Below are 12,479 nucleotides of genomic sequence, written 5' to 3'. Positions count from 1 at the left end.
CTAGAATTGTAGATCCCTAATGCTTCAATTTCTATTATAGAAAGCAGAAGGCAGAGCAGGGTGACACCTAGGAGATTAACTGGTTCAAAAAGTCCTAAGTTTTTGTAGGTACAGCAAGTGACAAAGGCGGCTGTTGCCTATGAAGGCTTTCCCGAACTAGTTGATTTCTAAGGTGCCACCCTGCCTGCTTTCTGCCTGACTTCAGACTAACATGGCTAACTATCTCAGCTAGGAATTATGAGAAAATTTTGTACAGCCTTACTTGGGTAGAGGGAGATGGGGAATAACAGACTGGCCTTTTCCTTGAACTGATGCTAACAGAATAGTAGTAATATACTGTACAATTAGGAGATTGACTCTTGTTTCTTGTCCTGACTTTATCACTGATTCATCCTTTCAAAAATACACTTCTGTACTTACTAATTTTTCTCAGTGTGTGGCCATGTGTGACATGTTAAAGCTCCCTAGGCATATTTCTTTCCTGATGTGAAACAGTGAAAAGGTTTATGCTTTGTGTAGAGATGGCTGTGAATTCAAACTGTAGCTATTACCTGATCTTCAAGGAGGAAAGGTGGTCTTGTAGTCAGGGACCACCCTGCAAGTTAAAAGACCTCGCTTCTGTTCTCTAGTCCAGTGGTTTTCAAACTGAGGTATGCCTACCCCCCAAGGGAATTGGTGCTTTGCAAAAAGGTATATGTTGACATTTTAATAATGGTGGTGGAGCTTCTAATTGGTCAATATGTGGTGAGTAATGGCGCTGCCATGTGTTGATGGTGGTGTTGAAATGCTTCCTAATGAATGAACATGCAGAGAGATGTGTCGGGTAGTGGGTAGAAGCAGCAGTATTTTGCAGGTAAATGGTATGCAGACAAAAAAGTCTGGAAATCACTGCTGTAGTCAATTACAGATTTTCTGGATGACCCTGACCAAATTGTGTCAACTCTGTGCTTCCAGCCCCCAGCTGTAAAATGTGAATAAGAGCAGGGCCATATCTCATGATGAGGGTAAATACATTAGAGATCATGAAGTGCTGTAGTAATTGGTATGTACTAGTACATGGGAGTAAGGCAGTGGAATAGACTGCCTGGGGAAGCTGTGTACTCTCCATCATTGAAGAGGTTGGACAGCCACTGGTCAGGGATGATCTAGGTGTAGCTACACCTATGTTCTACTTTAGGTATTTCCCCTGTTTCGGGGCTTTGCTGGTTACTCATGTCCGTGGACTCCCTCTCTCCCCCCTCCCCTTTTTGCTATAAGTGTTAGGGTGTTTTTAAGCCTTCCTCAAAGGCATTGGGTGTTGGCTGCAGCCAAGACTGGGGACTTTGACTGGGGTGTGCCAATGCTCCTGCAAGGATCAAAGCTGGAGGGCTACAGGGTCTTGTCCCTCTGCTCAGGGTCAGACTGATTAGCATATCTGGAGTCAGGAAGGAATTATACCCCACAGTCAGTTTTGTATGGACTACGGGGGTTTTTGCCTTTCTCTGTAGCTGTGGTCATGGCACTCTACCCCAAATCCCTTAAGCATATATTGACAACATTTCATAGAAGCAGGACACTGGCTACCATGGTTTCCTTGCTTTCTCTGTGGCAGGTTCGGTTGTTAGATCTGTGTCGTGTCAGGGCTGATGGTAGTCTTATGTAGAGTTTAGATTTTAGAGTGTATAGAATAGCTTGGATAGGGGTGATCCTGCCTCAGGTAGGGAATTGGACTAGATGACCTCTGGAGGTCCCTTGTAGCCTACTTCGCTATGATTTTCTATGATTCTATGACACAGAATTAAGTAAATAGGATTTTTGCTATTGATTTCAATAGGACGTAGGGTTGGATCCTGTGTACCTTAGCATTTCTCATCTGAAACGGGAACAGTGACACTCTCTCACATCCTTGGGATGTTATGGAGGATTAAATACTACCAAGTTCAGGTGAGGAGTCCTCATTTGTGCAGCACTCCCACTGGTTACACAAAGTGACTCACCTTGGCAGGGCTAAGGATGGATGCTGATTAGAGTTTAAGAAGGGCTTGGAGATGTTTAAGGAATGTAGAATGCAATTACTAAGCTGCTATTATCTGTAAGGACTGATTTTGCTCTCAGCTTATATATACCAGCCTGTTGTGGTTTCTACTGCCAGCTCTGCCCGCATAACTACAGATGAGATTTGGCCAAAGGTTTTTAATTATTTTTTGGAATTGTACGAACAGCACAAATAAGCAGGATGCAAATTGCTAGAAGAATGAGCTGTCTCACCTTGCGTGTTTGTACATTACTTAACATGCCAGAATAAAGAGAAGAATAGAGCATAAGATAGCCTGTAATGTAAAATAAACATGTACTGATCACGTAACATGAAAATATTAGGTCAAATTCTGTATTACCTGGACACCTACACTAAGTAATGAGGCCAGATCCTGAACCCTGTTTTGTCTGTAGTCGTGTTCTAGGTACACAAGCAGTTGCAAACTTGGTCAGTTTGAATGCCCTATGGTACAGGCTTGTCAGCTCTGTAAGCTCAGGTGCCTGGTTGGTGTGTTTCCTCACATGTTAAATTAATAGCAAGATTTGGGTCAGGAAGGAATTTTTCCCCAGGTCAGATGGACAGGGACAATTGCTATATTGGGTTTGGTTTGATTTGATGTGATTCCATTTATTTATTTTTGGTTGGTTGTTGTTTTGTTTTGGGTTTTTTTGCTGCCTTCTGTAGTGTGGGGCATAGTTCAGTTCTTATCTTTACCAAATTGATTCCCTGCCATCATAGAAACCATGGCATTGATGGCACCCATCCCTCCTGCCCCCCTCATATGGCACGCACAGTTTTGGAGGCTCTTCACTTTTTGTACTGAAGATCCTAAGTTTGTTGTAGGGTGACAGAGAGTGCTTTGTGACTTGTGGTGTGAAGGAGGCGCTGGACCACATGTTCTTGTGGATTGTTTTGGACTCAATGGGCATGTCTACACATGCATTAATGTGCCATTGCTACTGCACATTAAGTTTAGCACCTCTAATATGAGGTACTACATAAATGCACAGTAGCTGGTGCTAATGCTCAGTACCAAAGGTGCATGGTCTTTTTGTGATGCTTACCGCATGGTAGACTAATTCTACTGTGCATTAGTGTGTTTTTTGCCGTGACATGCTAATGCACAGTAAAATTAGACTACTGTGCATTGTCTTGTGTAAAAATGCCCAACATGTATAACGTGGATGTAGAAGTTAGTAAGCTCTTTCAGCACCCAGGGAGGAAGGAGGAATTATGCTGACCAACTGGAAGGAGAAGAAAGGGGGAGAGGGAGAGAGAGTGCTGGGGCTCTCCTCACTTGAGTGGCAGCAGCATTGGCTTGGATTGCCACTGCTGAGGGACAAGCAGGGGGGTGGGCTCCTCAAGAGCTGTTCCTGGTGCTTGTTCACTCCCCACGAGCTCCTGGGAGTAAGGCTGCATTTTTCTGGGGGGCGTCATTCCACTCTGCTGGGCATAGGTTGGATCCTATGGCTGGGCTGCTCCTGCCATTGCAAAGACTCCTGGGGCAGATGGCCATACTGGCATCCCTACTAGGTTGCTGCCCTGGGTTAGTGTGCCACTTGCCCGACCCTAGTTATGTTACTGCCTGGATGGCGGTGATTCCAGCACACTGGACTTGATTATCCAGGTGGTCCCTTCCAGTCCTAGGTTCATATGTACTTCCCTACCCCAGCCTCCAGTTCAACATAGGATATACCCTTTATTTGGGCAGCCTGGAATAATGTCAAACAGTCTTGAGGCTCCTGTAAATTAGTCCTTGCCATCCCATAATCTAGGATCTATGGAGTTATCATAAAACCACTTACCTTTCATCTGACCTCATGGTAGGTATAAGCAGGAATACTAGGTATTTGCAGCATGTAGGTAGAAAGCAGTATCAGACCCTCTTTGACTCAAATACCAAGAGTGTGTTTAAATCTGTACTGGAAATATTTTTTAGTCATACTTCAGTGGGAAAGGCAATTTACTAGATGGGGTTCATATAGGTACAAAGGGCAAGCCAGTCAGCTGAACACTTTATACAGAAAAAACATGTTTAAATTATATTCTCCCATATTCCTGATGGTAAATTAAAAAGCATGCAATGACCTGGAACAGCCCAGAATTTTAAACAGGAATTTTCCAAGAGGTATAAAGGAGTCCTACAGATTTATCATTTCAGACTCCTCCTAAATGTTTGACATTCCCTCCATAACATACCCAAACACTCCTACGTGAAAGAGGATCGGTGTTTTGGCTTTCATAAAGAACAACTATTGAATTTCTTAAACTAAACTGTTGAGCTCATATATATATTAGCAATATATGCCTGGCTTCCATTCCACTTTTTGAGGTTGAATCTGGCTATTAAAACAATACAAGCTGTGCAAAAGGCTTCCATTTGTAACCAAAATCATAGTTCAAGTACCTTTACAATTAAAATGTGCTGTTGGCAGAGACAAGACAGAACTAATTTAATTTTTCCTGTCAGTCTCTGTAGTAGATCAATTAAACTGCCAAGTGGATCAAATATTTCAGACTGTATTTATTACATTAAGTATTTATGTTCAGGCTGAGCCTTTAAAGTATGATCTCATATAGGAATGCAAGGAGGTTTAGATCAATTCAGCAGAATTTGCTGTAACTTAATGGAAACCTAATTGTGTATTTTTAATTTAGTATACGGGAGGTAGTAAGTTCTTGAAACAGAACAGTTCATACGCTGTCCTTTAACAGCCTGAACCAACTCCCACTGAAGTCAGTGGAAAATCTCCCATACATTTTAGTGGCAGTGCACAGGTATTTAGCTATGAGGATCTGAGCCCAAGTACCTTGGAAGAGCTCTTAATTTTCAGTTGTACCTTAAGCTCTCTTGAGTCATTGTAATGAGATGTTGAATGAAATTCAACCCTGGCATAAATGAATGCATTTCCAATGAAGTTAATGACCTCTTCTACCTTAGACATATTTAGAGTCCTGCAGAAGCCGCAGGGCATGATCCTTAAGCTACCTCTATGCTTTTTATGTAGCAGAGGTCCCAATTTCACTGGGCTTTTACATGGACAAAAGTGGAGTGAGACTCAAACCCCACTGTACATGCCTTGTTACTGCACATTGCTGTAGAGGCACAGGACCAAACCCTGCTTTTATCTGCTACAGTGCAGGTGCATCCACACGTACATTAATGCAATTTTTCTAATGCACATTAAATTTAGTACCTCCAATATGAAGTACTAAATAAGTGCACATTAGGCTGTGCTAATGTGCAGTAGCACAAGTGCACACTTTAGGTGACGCTTAATGCGCAGTAGCCTATTCTACTGTGTATTAGCATATTAGCATGTTATTTTACATGCTACTTTAATACACAGTAGAAGAAGCTACTGCACATTAAAGCACATGTGTAGATGCACCCTGTGACCTTCAAACTAGTACAGGTTATTCTGGATAGACATGTGATAATCAAAATCAGCATTTGACCCATCAGTGTGGAGGCATCCAGGTCTTCCCAGTGGTAGCTCAGCTGCTTTTGACTTCAGAGAGCCATTGGGTAATATTAGATCTAATTGTTAAGCAAGGAACCTAGACTGGTACTGAAAACAAATAAATATTTTATCCCTTTCTAACCAAGGAGTGACAATTATTCTTCAGGGATTGACTCTATTCCCCCCTCCTCCCCACCCTGAACTTATCCAGGGTAGCCATAAAGGGGAACAATTCATTTCTATCTCCCCTCTCTTTCTATTCAGCTGGCCAAATTAATGCTAGCTTAGTTTTTTTGTGCTGTCTGTGTGCAGTTCTTTTCCCTCCAAAGGCTTTTAATTGACCCCAAAAACTAGATGACCATCAACAATCTTTACAAAATATAGTAAAGAATGGATTGGCAGAGCTGGGCAGTGAGCTTGATCATTTACTCTAAATCTAGTCAAATTTTGCTCCCAATGGAAGTGTGGGGACTTTTGCTAGCTGTTCCAATGGCCTCAGCTGCTTCCTTACTAGGACAAAACTTTTGGAATAGCTAGTGAAAATCCCCTCATTTCCATTGGGAGCAAAGTTTGACTGAGGATCTAGAGAGCCAATTATTATTCTGAGAAGCTTTCTAAAGCAGATGAGCATCTCTGAGGTTGGGAAGAGATTTACTTCCCATCCTGGTAAATTTTTTAAATGTTGTCCCCATCTCTAGAGGTTGAACATTTCTATCTTCAGGGTGCTTGACAGCAAACACTGGATTTTGTAGCTAATTTAAGTAACAATGGCGTGTCTACATGAGATGCTAAAGGAGCAGTAGACTAATTGTACTGCAAATTAGTACGGTCAGCAAAAAACATGCTAATTGTGCAGTAGAATTAGTCTACTGCGCATTAGTGTCACCAAAACAAAAATACAGTAGTGCCTGCTCCTTCTCCAGGGATGGCTGAGCTGCAGCTATAACTTGTCCTCCATCTTCCCCATAAAGAGTCTGGCAGACAGAATTCCTCCAAGGTGCCCCAGCAATAGCATAACTCCTCCACAACTCCTTCAGCACCCCCAGCTGGGCTGCCCTCAGCTAAAATGTTGCTCCACAGCAGCCTCACAGACCCCTGTGAGAAGCAACACAATTTCTTCATAATATTTTTCCATGCCAAGGATTTGCTTTAATTTCAGCAGTTAATATCTGAGTTCTATGGTTCATGACTAAGTGATTGAAATAATAACCAAAAGAAAGCAGGTACTCTATTACAGTTCTGTTTTCAGTAGCATCAGGTCAACATTTGTCTACTTGGACTAAGTCCAGACAATTGTTTGTTTTCTGGACATCAGCAAGATATCACCATGGCAGGTATCAGACCTTAGTTTTTATAGGAATATTTCTTGAGAAAATGTTTAAAAAAAATCTGAATTAAGGGTAATGACTATGAATCTAAATGAAATGCCTTTTTAACTCCTGTCAGCCATCACGTGATCAGTGAACTAACATTTTTACAGTGTCTTGAGTCCAAACTCTTCTCAATGCAAGTGCTACTAGCTTGCCAAAACCTGAAATTTTGTCCCTGTTCCTAGGGATTGAACACTTCTATCTTTAGGGTGCTTGAAAGCAAACACTGGATTTTGTGGGTAATTTAAGTAACACAGGCTGTGTCTACATGAGATGCTGACTGCGCAGTAGCTGAAATATACTGTGCAGTAGCGCATCACAGCGGGGCAGTGTTAATATGTTATCGCTCAGTATTATAAGGCTACTGCACAATAGTGTCACCTAAAAGACATTCACCAGTGCTGCTGTACAGTAACTCCAGTTACTGTGCATTAATTTAGTACTTGGTAATACACGTACTAAATAAATGCACACTAACAACTGTACAGTAGCATCTCCTGTAGATGTGCCCACAGAGAAGTTTGGAGCACATGGGGAAAAAGGGGATTTATAACAAAATCAGTACAATATATAACATAAATTATAATTTTTACTACCCGCAAACAAATATATTTTCCTCATTGAAATGTAACCAACATCAGAGTAACCATTTAACAACACAAAATAGTAGATCAAAAGAATTGAGGGAAGGAAGAAGAATTATGTTGCTACATAATTTTAAAAAACCCTGTGTTTTTTCCAGGCACTTATGACATGTTATTACTTTCCCACAAAGACAGAAAAGAAGGTATTAGGGGACAAATGCAAAAATATAGATATGATCTGCAGCTCAGCAAGGCCTGTCATTCAGATATTCATTTTTACAACCCCTAGCACAGTGAGGCTGAACTCAGGTGTGGCCTTTAGGTGATGCTATTAGCATTATGTATTAATAAAAGCATGCTGCAGTCCTTTTAAATGGCAGGAAACAAAGGTACATTATTGGCATCACTGTCATTATTTCCCACTGACCCCCCTGTCTCCCTTGTGAGACACGCTTGTCTCAGTGCTGTTGGAGTAGGAGGGTTCCCATCCATCCTGCAAATGGCCCAGAGCTCTATATAACCTCAGATCGCTTCCTAAGACTGCAGGAAAAATGTTCTCTGTCCCAAAAAAAATGTTTCAGAAAAAACAGACCAGCAAGGTTCCCACACAATCCACCAAGGTAACATCCTGTTAGAGGAAAACAAGATACCCATCTAACCACAAAGCAGCAATTGCTTTAGGATAGCATGAGTTACCTTGTACTTCAAGAGACCACCTCATCATTCTGGCAAGTTTCTAGATGGCTCTCCCAAGCTAATCATGAATGCATGAAATCAGTAGCTAGATGGGGCCACTGTCAAGGGGTAGATGGGATCTGGGACCTTGCATCATTTGCTTGATCACTTATGTTCATTCCTGGATTCTGTGACAGGAAGTGCTATACGGTCTTTTGATGAGCCACAAATCCAAGGTCCTCACCAACAGGGACAGTAGAGAATCTTATGACATTTAGAAGAGTACAATTGGCTCAGTTTCTTTCCATTTCGCTGAATCCTACACACCCTCACAGAGACACAGCTTTCTTTCTTGCTCTCTGGCACAAGCTGTTGAATAGTGTTCCTGAACACTGGTCATGTTTCCAGCCATTCGCGATGCATAGAGGGTACACACGAATGCACGTGCACCCCCTGAGATTGGCAGTGCATCCCCTGCGAAAAGCGCTGCCGACACCGCTGGCGGCACCTGTGGGCAGTTGCTGCTCACCCCCCCCGACTTGCTGCTGACACTGCTGGTGGTGTCTGCGGGCAGTCCCCAATTACCGCTGGCCACTGCTACCACTGCCGAGTGATGGTGGTTTGCCCTGGCCTCTCATATCATTTTCCACTCTTTAATCTGTTTTCTTGCTAAGGTTTTTGTTGCCGCTTTTGCTGCTGCTGAATACCAATTTAGTGCAATAAACATTCAGGCTTAGAGAATAGAGGCAGGAGACTGAATCAAAGCTCATTAACGGCATTGCCCATGTAGATCAAAACTTGGTTCGGAAGGGTCCTCCTACTGTAGAGCTCAGGGCTGGGGTTGACTCTCTCAATTAAAAATAAGGAAGAAAATAAGGCAATGGAATCTGATTGCACCTCCAGATGATCCTGAATTTGGGGAATGGTTCACATGTGAACTTAAACTTCACAGCTGGTTTCTGTATCCAAGGGTAAGATTTTCCTGTCCTCTATCACACTAAGTTTTACTGTATGGCCATATCCAGATGAATGCAGCTGTCTGGATATCCAGAGGTCAACCCCCCCCGCCCCAAACCTGTGCCAAAATAAATAAATAAATAAATAAATAAATAAATAAATAAAGCAGAGCAACACTTGGGGACAGTGCATGCTGCTCAAAACTGGAGCCTGGCTGGCTGGAGCTACACTAGCTGCTGGCCAGGCTCTGAGCAGTAGGATCGCTGCTGCTGCAGCCCCAGGAGGCCCCCAGGACCCCAAGTAAGGATGCTGGGCAGTGCTGGCCCCAGCCTCCCCTACCCCACCCAGGGTAACTTGCACACAAGAGGGCACATGGCACAGGCACTCCCCAGGGACAACTAGCAGCGGCACAAGGTGTGCCACTGCTAGTTGTCCCCAGGGAACCAAACATCCCAGCTCGTGTGGACGCAGACGATGAGTCACCTTGAGCAACTCTCCTAGTACAGTATTCCTCAACATGAGAAATGATAGTAGGTTCTGGCCCTCATGGTTCCTGCAAGCTGAACATCCACAATCCCACTGAAAGTTGATAGGGGTTGTGGAGACCTAATATTCTGGAAATATAAGACCTCATAAAAGGGCTAAAACGGGTGGGCAATTATTTGGGCTGAAGGCCACTTAACAAGTTTTGGTGAGCTGTTGAGGGCTGTGAACACATGCGTGCGCAGACACACACATGCGCGCAGGCACACACATGCAACATATGCATGAGAATACACAAACACATGCACACAGACACACACGAGCTCCCTGTAGCTCTCCCTGCACCCCCTCCTCCACCTTGAGTCCCTGGCATGTGGCCAGGCCAGTGCCATGCTGTGTTCCTGCATACCACTTCAGGCTACCTGGGTGCAGCTGGAGCAGTTGGCACAGCTCCTGCCCAACCTGGTTGCATGCCAGGGATTCAGGGTCAGGTAGGAGCCACACCAGGTTGAGGCAGGAGCCAGCCCCGCTCCAGGTGTGCAGCCTGAAGTGGTGCACCAGAACACAGTGCAGCGCCACATTAGCAGTGCCTGCACCCCTGGCAAGGCCCATATAACTTATGGCTCCTAGCCCTCTTTCCCCTACATCTGCTCCCCCACCAGCAAGGAGAGCCATACCTGAGCTTCAACTGCCGCTGGGGCCCAGGCTATCTGGTCTACAAATGGCCACAGGGCCAGAGCTGTGTGCAGACAGCTCAGCGCCCCCTGCCTTGGAGCGAACACTGGGGGCTGGGGGGCAGGACAGGGTGGGCTGAGCCAGGGAGGGGAATGGCTGCCTGGTCACTGGAGCCAGATCAGCTGCTGCTGCAGCCGGCTACAGCACAGGGAAGAGAGAAGGGCAGGGTGGATGGAATCATTTGGTGGGCTGGATCCGGCCTGCAGACCATATTTTGCTCACCCCTGTGTTAAAAGAATGCCCTAGGTCTAAGCATAACCCCTGTCCACTTTTGGGAGAAGCCTGAGCCCCAAATTTAGGGTCATAGTTACATTTATTGGCCTTGGAGCTCCTGAGTTCACAAAGGGTCAGATCTCCAGCTGATTTGTGAGGCTTTAGCTGAACTCAAATGTACTGAGGGGGTTTTTCACTGACTACAGTATTCTCCAAAACTGACAGGGGCCTGTCTTTTCCTTCCCTCAGGGAGCCCACTGTGCTCTTGCTGCGTCCCAGACCCCATGGGCCTATCCTTTCTCCCTACTTATGGCTGCCAGAGCAACCGCACAGCCAGTGTGGCAGCACTGCGTATGAAAGCACGGGAACACTCAGAGGCCGTGCTGCAGTCTGCCAACCTCCTGCCATCCACCAGCAGCAGCCCTACTCCCCCAGCCAAGCCTACCCCAGAGAATGGCCAGGACAACAAGCCTTCTCCAGCCAAAGAACACATGGAAGGGGAGAAAAGCGTATGAGGATGGGTGATTCCTCAGCCACTGGCTTGTTGCAAAGAACCTTCGGCCTCCTGCAGAAATCATCGTCTGGTAAACTACAGTGTGGACCCACCCAACCAGGATGATCCAGGGCCACCATGAACTTTCGGGATCTAAGGCAAATATGAAAGGATGCCTTAGCTGCACTTCATGCCTCCTCACTTTCCTGATGCCACCATAGATTATTCCCTTGATTTATTGGCACCTTCTGTGTTTGGAAATGTCTGTGAAACTGTCTTTAGTCTCTTTCCATCCCCATGATACCAAACTGTCCAGAATTCCAGCCTGCTCCCTCTGAAATCAGTGGTGCCCCCGGGTACTGTCTTCATTAGAAGCAGGATCAACCTCAAATGCCATCCATCTAGTCAGTGGCAACACCTCAGGGTAGCCCAGCCCTGGCCTGTTTGGAATTGGATGCAGAAGGATCTTAACCTGACTACACTTCTTCTGGATGATATGCCTCTCCCAGAGGAGAGAGAGAAGCACTTGGAAGTCCACTAGAGCTGCTCCTTATGGAGCCCCCTCTCCTCAAAATGGAGATGCTTAGAAGGTGATACTTTATGGGGCAATGAACAAGCTCCTACAGCCTCCACTCCAGATCAGTGGGTTTTCACTGGTGCCTGGCTCTCATCTTCCCTGCTGAGGAATGTGAGTTGACAGCACAAGCAAGAGCAGAGCTAGTTACTACACTGCCCTCTGTACCATGAGGATCTGTACCATGGAGCTCTTTCCCAGCTCTGCCTTTGGCCACAGAGCCAGACCCACAGTTAGTTCTTGCACACAGTGCAGCTTCTACTGTCTTAAGAGTCTGGGGCTGGAGGGATTTATGCTGTAAAGACACTACTTCCCCACTATGTTTGCGGTGGCTTTCCTGCCTAATTTACTTCCACCCCCAGATAGAAGAGGGAACAAGTAATTATGTCTGTTTGTCCTGCTCCTTTCCAATGTCACTGACTTACACTGAACCTGCTCCAAGCAACTGAGGTCTGAAAAGCAGAAAACAGATTGAAACTCATTACAATGATCTTAAAAAGAGTAAAATGCCCCTTGAGTGTTTCAGCTGAACACAGTGATTACCTGCAAAATGCTGAGATTGACTTGCTAGCAATTAAAATCCCTGTGCTATGCTCCATGTGAACATTACTCTGTTATTGGTGCTACTCCTTGTAGCAAATATAAGGGATACAGGAAGTTCAGCAACAACCTAAAATAGTTTGCAAATAGGAATGTCAGCATTTTAATGGAGATTGTTGTTATTTCTGGACTTCTGACACTTTTTCTTATCTGGGATTTTTGATCTTTGGAAAAGTTTGAAAAACAATTCCAAGTCATTTTGCAAACATGCCTGGACAGAAAAGATTGGAAAGCAGAGCAGTTCTGTGTTGCAATATTGCAAATACTTCTTTGTATGTTGGTGTCTTTAATAAAGAGAAAAAAAGGCTTTATGC

At 44.6% G+C, this 12,479-nt stretch overlaps 1 protein-coding gene across 2 annotated transcripts in view; it reads left to right on the top strand.

Annotated features, from left to right (window-relative positions):
* The window catches only part of DRGX (dorsal root ganglia homeobox), a 28,158-nt gene extending 17,070 nt beyond the window's left edge, over nt 1–11,088 (top strand). For both annotated transcript variants that reach the window (XM_019499490.2, XM_006261593.3), the window contains exon 7: nt 10,748–11,088. In XM_019499490.2, coding sequence (XP_019355035.1) covers nt 10,748–11,013 — 266 coding nt within the window. In that variant the 3' untranslated portion in view covers nt 11,014–11,088. The remainder of the gene's footprint in view (nt 1–10,747) is intronic.
* Nucleotides 11,089–12,479: the final 1,391 nt, after the last annotated feature.

Source organism: Alligator mississippiensis, chromosome 6 (genome assembly GCF_030867095.1).
Source record: "Alligator mississippiensis isolate rAllMis1 chromosome 6, rAllMis1, whole genome shotgun sequence".
NCBI classification, from domain to species: domain Eukaryota; kingdom Metazoa; phylum Chordata; order Crocodylia; family Alligatoridae; genus Alligator; species Alligator mississippiensis.
The sequence above is the reverse complement of the archived record's forward strand: the minus strand, read 5'-3'. Positions and strand labels throughout refer to the sequence as shown.